This window comes from Cibotium barometz, chromosome 6 (assembly GCF_041138505.1).
Source record: "Cibotium barometz isolate CiBa-2024 chromosome 6, ASM4113850v1, whole genome shotgun sequence".
NCBI classification, from domain to species: Eukaryota; Viridiplantae; Streptophyta; class Polypodiopsida; order Cyatheales; family Cibotiaceae; genus Cibotium; species Cibotium barometz.
This window is the reverse complement of record NC_141051.1, coordinates 848,171-859,926: the sequence shown is the minus strand read 5'-3', so window position 1 is coordinate 859,926 and position 11,756 is coordinate 848,171. Positions and strand designations below refer to the sequence as shown.

The 11,756-nt window shown below is 40.8% G+C and overlaps 1 protein-coding gene across 1 annotated transcript in view; it reads left to right on the top strand.

Moving 5' to 3' along the window:
* Positions 1-9,767: 9,767 nt before the first annotated feature.
* The window catches only part of LOC147637320 (uncharacterized), a 52,395-nt gene continuing 50,406 nt past the window's right edge, over positions 9,768-11,756 (top strand). The window contains exon 1 of the mRNA XM_086799086.1: positions 9,768-10,065. Coding sequence (XP_086655212.1) covers positions 9,787-10,065 — 279 coding nt within the window. The 5' untranslated portion in view covers positions 9,768-9,786. The remainder of the gene's footprint in view (positions 10,066-11,756) is intronic.

Genomic DNA, 11,756 nt, shown 5'->3' with positions numbered 1-11,756 from the left:
AAGATGGGTATCAACCAGATACTGAGGAGATGCATCCCCGAACACGAGCAACAGGCTATGCTGGCAAAAGCACATCAAGGCATAAGCGATGGGCATTTTTTCGGCGAGGTCACAAGGCAGAAGATGTTCTAGGCATGTCTGTGGACACAAGTTCACAAAGAAGTGTGACATGTGCCAGAGGTTGGGGCAATCGAATGATGCAGACAAAATGTCTCATAACCCAATCCTGCCACTCGAGCCATTCCAAAAGTGGGGTCTCGACTTCGTCGGGCCAGTAAAACTAGCTACTCAAAGGATAGGAAACAAATACATTTTGGTGACCCTGATTACTGTACAAAACGGGTGGCCCTTAAAGACTGCAAGGCATCATCTATAGCGAAGTTTCTTAATGAAACCATAATGACAACATTCGAATGCCCAATAGAGATAGTTAGCGTGACCAAGGAAGCCACTTCATCTCAATGAAGTGATCAGGAAGCTGACAGAATAGCACATGATAATACACAAGAAGTCAACAGTCTCCTACTCACAAGCCAATGAGCAGGCAGAGTCCACCAATAAGATCTTGAAAGGAATCCTGACCAAAACAGTAAATCAGAATAGGAACGACTCGGACACAAAGCCGCACTCAGTATTATGGGCATTCCGAACAGCTTATAAGAATGAAACAAGACTTACACCCTTCAGCATAGTGTATGGACTGGAAGCAGTAGTGCCCATGGAGTTTCTTATAGAGAGTCTTAGGATAGCAGTTGCTTTAAGGCTCTCTTCGGAAAAATCAGAGGTGCAGAGGATCAAACAACTCCTCAAGCTAGATGAGAGGAGACTGCGTAGTGCTTGGACAACAGAAATTGTGCTAAAGAGAAGGAAGTTGCAAGTGGACAGGAACACAAAGTTTAAGATCTTCGAGGAAGGAGATGATGTCATGCTATTCTTATCAAGAATGGGACCCCACCCAAGAAAATTAAAAATGAGATGGACGGGCCTATTAAGGGACTAAGGTTATGTAGAAGGGTGAGAGAAGGGTGTGAGTGTGAATGGACTTGAGGTCCACTTGTTCACCTATTTAAAGGTGAAGCCATGAGGCATTTTGTATGTGAGCAAGGCCTAGTTGTATGTATAAGCAACTTAATAAGCAAGATATTATTCTTGTACTTTTTGAGTCTCTCCTCTCCACACACTTGATGTAACATGAGCACCACGTTTTCTCAACATGGCATCAGAGCTTAAGTGATTTGAACCACTTGTGGTGTAGATTAGGTCAAAAATATCCATTTTTCCCTTATCTTCCTTGTGTGGAGCTCAACCCTCTTCCATTGGAGGCCTTCTACCAGCTGGTAGAGGCAAAATCTTGAGGAGATTTCTTCATGGAACATGGAGACAAGGTCTGGGCGCATCATTTCGTACGGCCGATTTGAAGCGAAGAGGACTCCACGCGGCGGCATTGGCTCTGCAGCAAGTCGGCGCCGATTTTTTGCACAGCTCCAGATCGTACAGCCATTCTACTTGCGTAGTCCACCATTTGCCAAAGGATTTGAGGGCTTTTGAAGCTCACCTCATCCCCTATCTACAGCTCAGTTTGAGCTTATTTCATCAACTATAGCGCTGTGGTGGCTGGAAGCAAAATACCAGGCGCCATTTTTTCTACTCACTCAAGCTTCCATTAAAGCTTGATTTTTGGAGGTTTTTTTTGCTCAAATCATTCCTCCCTTGCTTTAATCACTCAAATGGTGTTGTGAATGCTTGTAGCTGATCTTTCTCTTAATTTTGAAGAGCTCCCATTCACATGAGGTAGCCATAAGCCTCATGCCCGTCAAGCTTCAACATCAACATCAACTTTTAAGCTTTCAAAGTGATTCAAAGTGTGCTTTTAAGCACTAATTGTGTTGTTTAACACTAATTACTCTGTTAATCCAGCAAAGGAAAAGTGTTCTTAAACACTAATAGTGTTATTAAACACTAATGGTGAGTTAATCACCAAAATAAGTGTCATTTGACACTAAAAATGTGCTTTTTAGCACTAATTGTGTTTTATACACACTAATGGTGATATTAATCATCAACTAACGTGTTGCTCAACACTAAGGTGATCTTAACCATCAAAGGAGGAGGTCATTAATCATCAACTAAAGTGTTGCTCAACACTAAGGTGGTCTTAACCATCAAAGGAGGAGGTCATTAACATAAAGAAGGCTCTTCTTCATCAACATGAAGGCCGAGCACACACCATAAGTGCCACATTCAAGTCTTCATCGACAAACCGCTTCTTCCAAAAAGAAATGGTGCAACCATGAACCAATTGTCTTCATCTCATAAGCTAAAGAGGTTGAAGAATTCTGGTTTTTTCATCATCAAACTCAGATTTTTGAGTGGTTTTAAAGTTGAACACATGTACACTAAGTGTTCATCTTCAATGTTGTTGTGTATTACCCTTGAGGCCCTTGTTTGTAAGAGGCATAGGCATGCCATAAGCCATATGTTCTCGTTTCCCAAGCCCAAGGCATGTCATTCCGCTGCATATTCTGCATTTTCATCGTATAAGATGAGTTGTAAGGTTAATCATAGAATCCCTAAATGCTCTAACTTGTTGTTTGTCATGATTGTAAGCATCTTTTGGCATTACTTTTGTAAGAGGCATTGGCAACATTATGAGCCATGTCCTCTCCTTCTTGAGCCAAAGATGATAAACCTTATTTGTTTGAGTATTTACCTCAACCAATTACTCATTAAGCTTGTAACTTCAAACCCTAAAGGGTATCATTTAACCAACATGCATAAAAGCTATTGTAATTGTGGAGTAGACACTGCCCTTGACCAAACCATAAGGCAAGTGGTAAGACCCTCCCTTTCCCTTCCCTATTTAAATCTACCTCATTACTCATGGAGGAGACATATTATTCAAGGAAGCATAAAGCATGTTGGAGGACCATCTAAAAGCAAACCATTAAAGTAAGGGTGGCAGCCTGCTTTTGATCATTGTGTGAGAATGGTCAAGGTGAAAAGCATATGGTGGAAGCAATGGCATGTATGTCTCAACCATGTCATCTACAAGAAGTCAAGCAAACACAAAGAGTGGGGTGCACCATCATTGAGGTGTACATTTTCATCGACAACAAATAAAGACTTAGATGGCAACATTGTATTAGCCTCTAAGGCTCTAGGAACTCTTTTGTAAATCTTAGATAACCACACCTATATTCAAGCCTTGTACGCCTAATGTTATAAAGGCATCCTATGGTCCAATACCACCTATTCCATCCTTCCATAGTTGGTATTGAGGGGGGGTATTAAGGGACTAAGGTTATGTAGAAGGGTGAGAGAAGGGTGTGAGTGTGAATGGACTTGAGGTCCACTTGTTCACCTATTTAAAGGTGAAGCCATGAGGCATTTTGTATGTGAGCAAGGCCTAGTTGTATATATAAGCAACTTAATAAGCAAGATATTATTCTTGTACTTTTTGAGTCTTTCCTCTCCACACACTTGATCTAGCATGAGCACCACGTTTTCTCAACAGGGCCCATACAGAATTGTTAGGAAACTAAGGACATAAACTTTTGAGCTAGGGAGTCTGGATGGTGAAAAGCTCAAGAAGTTGGTAAATGGATACAAGCTGAAAAACTAAGGAAGTTGGTAAATGGGTACAGGTTGAAGCTCTATTGTGGAAAGCTGCCAGATGAAGGAAAAGGGTATCCAGATGGAAATCAAGATCATAATTTGGAGATAATTTAGGAACTAGAATCTGAGTCTAGCCAGGAGTAGGAAGCAGAATAGGATTTTGGGGAAATTAAAATGGAAAAGAAAATAGCCCAAAAATAGACTTCTCATATGTAAATATGATAGCAGTATGTACAAATATCGAGGAGCCAGGTGGCAACAATAGCATGGTGTAGGGAGGAAAGTTGATGTTGCCAAAAAGGGGTGCATGGGTGTGAAGGGAAACTTGTCACATCACCATCATGAAGCAATTATGTGGTTGCCCTTGGGGAAGGTGTAGACAACGGTCAAATGCTTCTCCATCAAAAAGCTGAATTTCCAAACCACCTTTCAAAAATTCTCTACGTGTACTTGACTCTCTCTCTGCTAAACCCTACTCTTTTCCCCACCTTTTGTCACTCCACCCCAGCATACCTGAAGTAGAAAATATGGTGCTAGAATTCAAGCCCCTATCCTCCACTGTATACAAGGAGGTGGATAAGCATTCCCAATGGTTGGAGAGGATGGGATTAAAGGATTTCGTTGAGCTACCCTGGGAGGAACTCCATCAAAATTACAAAGCCACTAAGCAGCTGGAGCAGCTCTGCAGTAGACACACTCCCATTGGGCAAGAAGAGGGTGTTCAATCCCCTCTATGTGGCTGAGGTCTTCAAACTACCAAGTTGAAGGGGAAGGCGAGTTCAAAACAGTCGATGAAGAAGACCTGATAAAGGAGTTTGGCCCTTTGGAAGGTAAGGCTAAAGAATTTAAGATTACAAGAACGCCAAATCAAGAAAGGCAAAAGCGTATGCACTTCAATGGAGATGATCAATCTCACCCATAAGTCATACTGCATGTCAAGAAAAGTCTTCGGACTGGTGAAGGCAAGAAAATGGAACAATGGGAAAACCATGCAATCGAAGATCTAAAGGAGGTGTGGGGTGAATATCTGAAGAAGTTGATAGCGGAAATGCAAGCCCCCACTCCTACCTAACAGGTAAATGATTCCCTTCGAGACTTAAGATAGGAATCTGGATGGAGGATCCAGAAATCTTGACACTGCAAATTTGATAGGATCAAATCCTACAAGAGATCTGGGAACTGCTGAACAAAGCCAAGGGGGTAAGGAGGCAGGACACAATGAGGAAGGTGCAAGCAAAGAAAAATAGCTATAGAAGGAGATCGAGCAGCTCAAGAATGAAGTGGAGGTTTGGAAAAATCGGTTCACTCTTCTGAAGGGTGATGGGAAGAAACCAAAGGAGTAGTCTGAGGGGAAGGGGAAGGAGCTTGTACTATACAAGGGGTCATCAACAATGGACGTAATCCCCGATGATGAGCTGTGAGAGCATGCCTGGGTGGCCATAAAGAAGCTAGAAGAAAGGGCCAATGATGAGGCAACCCTTAGAGCCCAAATTGAAGAATTAGAGGGCCTGATGGATGAGGAACAATGGCAAGATGAGTTGACAGTAAAAGCCCTCAAGAAGGAATTAAAATCCACAACCCTTGCCAGGAACATAACAAGAAAAGGAGAAAGAATGATGGTTAATGAGCTAAATGTCTCTCTGACAACAGCCCATGCCGATCTAAAGGATAGGCAAGACCAATTGGATGCCATGAGAAAAACACATGCAGAGGAGCTGAAGGCAACCAAGACCGAACTCAGGAAAAGGTAAGAACATGTGAAGAAAGCTCATGCTGTAGAAGCAAGGAACAAAGACAAAATGATTGAAAACGTCCAAGGATGGGCCAAAAGGGAGAAAAGAGAAAAAGAAGCATTGTAGCAAAGACTCCAGGAAGAGAAGGGGCAAAAAAGCACAAGAGTTGGAAAGACACAGCCCTTAACCACATGTGAATCCTAATTCAGGCTCCTAAGCAGGCTCCTAAGCAGGCAGAAACTGTAAGACTATCCAACTAGGATGACATTGCAGAATTTATGAACTAGTTGGACGCATCTCAGTGAGAGAAACAAGGACAAAGGAGCTCCCATGTAGAAAAGTCAGTGCTAGGAATAAGCCCCTTGTCCGGATCTCGAGTAGTGCGGGGAAGTGGCAGGATCTTGTGATGCAAGGATTCGGGTGAGGAGGCAACAGCTCATGCACAGAGCAAGACTACCAGTGCCCCTTGCCAACAGAGTTACCTGGCATAAAGAGAGAGGACACACTCTAGATCAAAACCAACAGGTAGACCACCATATGGGTGGAAGTGGAGTCAAGGTGGAAGAAAAAGACCAAGAGAGCCTGAACAGACTGTATTCAAGGATGTAGCCATTACCCTAGAGCAGAGAGAACCACATGCTTTTGTAGAGCAGGGATGGCCAATGGAAAGGCCTAGGAAAAAGCATCCAAATGCCAAGCCCATTGATGTACAATTCCGTCATACAGAAGACTAGGATTGGGCACGCCTGGGTAAGTAGTAGGAAGAGGGCTTACGAGCCCAGATATGCCCACGACAAGCCCATCGAGTTTGTTTCAAGAGGTCTTGTCACCACAGAGGGAGAACCGGAAGAAGGGGGCTAGAAAAGGCCTTAGATAATTGGACTGCAGAGTTCAGATCCAGATTTCGGATACAAATTTTTTGATCATTCAAGAAGGAAGTTGTTATCGTTACACAAGATTAAGGCCAGTGTCATCCAGTGTTGTCTCCATCAAGCGAAGGCGGTCACTCAAAACTTCAGGGTTTGAGCTCCTTCAAATTAGATAGCAACAACAATAAGCTATTATGGGCTTCGCTCTGCTGGCGCAATGTCCACCGTGATCACTAGGTGTTGGCGGCCATCCACCTGCGCCGTTGGGCCGCCGCCCAATGTATCCGTTGGGCAACAAACTCTTGGGTTGGAATCTTCCTTCTTGTAACAACTTTGATCTTGCCAATGGGTGGTACCCGGACAGATGAGAAGGAATTAAGGGTTGAGTGATACGGGATAGAATTTAAAGAGGGCAAACCCATTTTCTACCAAACTCTTGGGTTGGAATCTTCCTTCTTGTAACAACTTTGATCTTGCCAATGGGTGGTACCCGGACAGATGAGAAGGAATTAAGGGTTGAGTGATACGGGATAGAATTTAAAGAGGGCAAACCCATTTTCTACCAAAGTCATGAGATTTAATCCCACATAAAATCTATCACTAGAACATGTGGATCAAGTTTGTAAATTCTGGAGGAAGTTCAATTATCCTCACCTTCCACATCCTAATTGATATAGTCTCAATTTGATAGGGGGCCTTAGTAAGCTTCATTAATATATTCAATGATGTTCCCAACCCCTTATAAGGGAGAAAATTCTCAATTGCCAGCTCTTGTATACCATCTATAGTTTCTAATGGACTTAGATGAGGATGTGTATGGGTCATCATTTTATAAATTCTAATTGCACAACTCCTCAGTTTCTCAATGTCAAATGTCTCTACTTTAGAGCTTGCAATATTTTAACACTCTCTATCTTCAACTTTAAGCTTAAAAATTTGAACAGATGGATGGAAGGCATGGGCTACTTGTATAGGCCATGGCCAAGGAGGAATTGGAAAGATTGACTTTTTTCTTGGTGATGTATCTAAAGTAATGCATTTTTATTATTTTAGTGTTAGCAAATAGGAGAACATGAGAATAGACCATGTTATTAATTGAGAATAGACCACGTTTTCATGGACTAAGGAAATTGGTGAATAGCCCATAACACTTGCAATCACTTCCTACGCCTACATTAGCTTCTCACTGACTTTGTACATCTTCCAAACACTCTTCCTACATATCTTTTACACACTAGTCCACCATGTGGTGTTAAGTTGCTGAATGAATCAAGGTCAACAAAACCTGGTCAATTGATAAACAAGAATCTCTAAAGGGTCATGTACATAAAGTCTCCCATCGACGGACTAGTTGCCAATTTAGCCTAGTATCCAGGAATGAGAATCTCTAAAGGGTCATGAGTAATTATGCATAAAGAATCCCATGGATGGACTAGCTATCAATTTAGCCTAGTATCCGAGAGTGAGAGTGAGAGTGAGAGTGAGAATAATAGTAGTAGTAAGCAAAGCAAATGAGTGAGAGAGATTAATATGGATGGTGTTGTTTACCAACCTTAGCTAAGTACATCTTTTAGGACTTGTCCAAGTCTCACCATAAAGAGTGTAGTTGCTCTTACAACAACTAGTGATAACAAACCCTCAAAAAGACATTTGTATATCGATAGAGATTGTGTTGATAAACTTTCACTTACACCACTAGCACTTGTACCAATAGCTTCTTACCTTAGCTAAGTACATCCTTTAGGCCCTGACCATAAAGAGTGTAGTCACTCTTGCAACTAGTGATAACAAACCCTCAAAAAGACATCTGCATATCTATAGATATTGTGTTGATAAAATTTCACTTACACCACAATCACTTGTACCAATAGCTCCTTACCTTTTTGGGGTAGGCATCTTTAACTTGTTTTAACCCTGAGGGTTCTAGGACTAAACTCCTTTGTCAAAAATTAGTTGGTTGAGTCCACTTGTATATCTATAGAGAGTGTGTTGACAAACTTTCACTATTGAACCTCTACCTTTTGACTAGCACAATGATTTGATACGAAATTATATTTCATTTGGCTTGAGCACATTACTAAGCATACCCTAGTGATATCTGAAATAGATTGCACACACACATTGAGATTATGTCATAGTTATCCCAAAACATTGAATTGGTGATAACATAATTGTCTAAAAGCATTTTGAATAGTCTACATTGGTCTTGCTAGACTTGAAGATAGCCACTGTCAATGTGGGTCAAGAACTCGTCAACAATGTCAACCTATTTAGCACCCCCAAATGTAGGAGAGGATGTATCATTACTCCAAGCATAATGGTACCACCTTTTCACTATATTATTTGATGATTCTTATTGTCTATTATGTTCTTAAAATTACTCCGCCTCTCTTGCAATTCCTCCAATCACACTTGCCACTCACATGACTCATCACCACTATGTCAACTTATCAGCTCTTTAACTTTAAGACTTGAACCAATTCTCGGGTTCCTATACATTGATCAACCAAACAATATATTTGTGTATTTGGCTTTTGACCCTTAATGAGTCCATATGTTATAACATTCCCTCCTTTCCCTCTCCCCAAAATCATGGGACACACATTGTCCTTTTCAGTAGTAGGTGTGATACATGGTACATCCTAGTTAGAGAATGTCCATCTTTAATAAATATCGGGGGTTCCATTGAGCTCAAATGAGAGTGGTTTGGCATGAGACCTGCACATGCACTTTCCCTCCCATCCTTTTATAGCCTCACACATCATTGGAGTACATATCGATGAATGTGATACACGATGCCTGACCCTTTTATGGTGCAAAAAAAGTCTTATGAGTAAGCATTTATGGTGCCATCAAGCCTAAATAAGGGTTATTTGGCACAAAAATGCATGCATCTTTCTTGCTTCCTCTATAGAGATGACCCATCCTACATGGTGCATGTAGTGAGAGGGAACACACCTTTTTAAAACAAGGGGTGATTGACATTAGACCATGCACATATCCCCTTAGAGAAAAGGGGACAGTATCAAGGCACGTGCGAGCAACCTCCCACTAGCTCCCCCCATTTTTGTTGCACATAAAAGGAAGAGTAGCGTATACCCATAAAAAGAAAACTTTTGTACAACGTCATGGGGCATAGGTGCAAGCTTTCTTGTCACTTTGTCCTTGAATTGACCCATACCCCTATAGCCAAAATCCATGATGAGATACAATTGATTGAGGTTAACTTTCTATGCTTTTGCAAAGCATGTTTTACAAGGGAGAATCTCATGGTGAATGGCTTTGTTTTCTAGGGCACCATAAATATTGCTATACTTTTAGAATAATATAGTGTGTTTTGGAGAGATCAAGTTGTAGTTGATCATATGCATATATATTTGCTTTCTCTTGTTGTAAAATATTAAGAACAAGATAGTGCTTTAAAAAAAGAGTAGATAGTGGTATGCTGGCTTTGGTTGTATGACAGCTTTGGAACAGTTAATATAAATAAATATTATTGGTCAAAAAAAAGAGAGATTAACCTTTGGTTGCTATAAGATAGTGCCATTTAGTTTAAGGAGTGCGCAAAAATGTCTCTTCATACCACAGCTCCCGCGAGTGTTAACCCGTATCTCATCACATCGCGAGTATCTTGCAGAAGAACGTCTTCGAGGCGCTACGTCTTGATGCCCATTTCACAAGAGGCCAAAAAAGGCTTCGGAGAATCATCCAAGGCTCACAACAACAAAGGAGCAAAACAAGGACAAGCCAAGCAGCAAAGAGGTTTGGGAAATGCTGCTGATAAGAAGGCCGTCCTGCTGCGAGAAGGCTCCCAAGAGCTTCAGAGCGTGATCAAATCCGTGGAAAAGGTTGGTTCTAAAAGTTGTAAACATGACACACGGATTGCATGGATGACTGTTTATATTTTACCATATCAAGAATTTAGGAGAAAGACTTTTTCCTTCATCGCTGAAGAACTAGGAACTACCTACTGCTACTTTGTACAGTATCAGAGCACACAAGTGTGCAGTAGTAGTAACAGTATAAGTATGCATATACAAATACTTTCTATCTCATGAGGAAGATGTAGGCGCCCAAGTGATTGCCTCACATCATTCCCCACTAACTAGTCGTGAGTTTATACCTAACCTACTGGAAGCAAAGCAGTATAAGTATATATCAAAACACTTCATATCTTAGGGAAAAGACATATTTAATATGAAAATGGTACAAATATTAAGGGCAGCAAGACGTGAAGGGGGAGGAGAGGCAGTGAAGGCAAAAGGAGGTGGGGGGAAAGCGAAGGCAGGCGACACAGGTTCGAGAGGGGGGAAGAGGGGGGGGGGTGGGGGCGCTCACAGCTCCAGAGCTAGACACGATCTTCTATATCATCTCTTGAGCATTCTTGGGAACATTCCATTTGAGAATTGCCCTTACCTTTTCAGGGTCGAGGCTAATCCCGTTTGGACTGATAACGTATCCTAGATAATGTTTTTCTTCCACTTCAAATTCGTTCTTCTTTGCATTGATATAGAGCGCATTGTCTTGTAAAAGTTGCAAGACCTTTTCGACATCCAGCTCATGCTGCTCTGCAATAGTAGAAAAGATAAGTATATTATAAAAAAAGATGATCTTTTTGTTTCCAATATTCTTGATTTCCAAGAATTTATGTATTAAACCCTACCTCTCTAGGTGGAGGAATTTATCCCAAAGAGTTTTGTGAACTTAATTGCAATGCAAATAATGACCATTGTTCTTTTTGGACCTCAAGATTTCTCAATCTTATGTTCGTATAGATGTAGATATATATAATATGTTTACAATCCGAGTATTCCAACTTAAATATCATAAGAATGCCTCACTTTACTTCTAACGTTTCTAAAATAACTAAATATGGTGTTGTCTCTTCTCAGTTATTCAGATTCTCTCGTATTTGTTCAAACAAGTTTGCTTTTATTACTCAAGTTTGTCAACTCATCAATTTGCTTGAGCAAAAGGATTATTGCTTTAAAAAGGTTTTAAGCAAAGTAGATATATCTTTGAGATTTATGCTTTTGGAATGTTTAAGATTATAAGTAATAAGTTTCGGGAGCTTAAAAGTCCATTTTCAGTTTAGATCATTCTAGCTCTTAGTTGTTATTTATCATTGCTTCTAGTCTTGCTTAATCATTGCTTTAATAGGAAAGTGATTTGTTTTTGCTAGTCTAGTTGTAAGTGCTAGCCTTCATCATGGCTAAGTTTGCCCTTTCCCTCCAGAGAAGTGATAGAAACTCAGCTTGTTGGTCTCTGTTTTAAAATTGTGTCCTCTTGGTTAGGTAAAAATAAAATAAAATGTAAACCTACACCTACTCTTGGGCGCTGATGACGTGAGCACCTAGTCCGTGCTATGCATGATGAAGTTGATGATCTTATACTTCATGATTGGACAATCTTGTGAGGACAAAAGGATGAAAGGACCAGATGTACGAGAGATCAGAGCAAAAACAACTCAACATGAAATGGATGAGTGAGTGTATATATGATGGTGAGTGAAAATATGTACAAGAGCCCTCTGATGTGA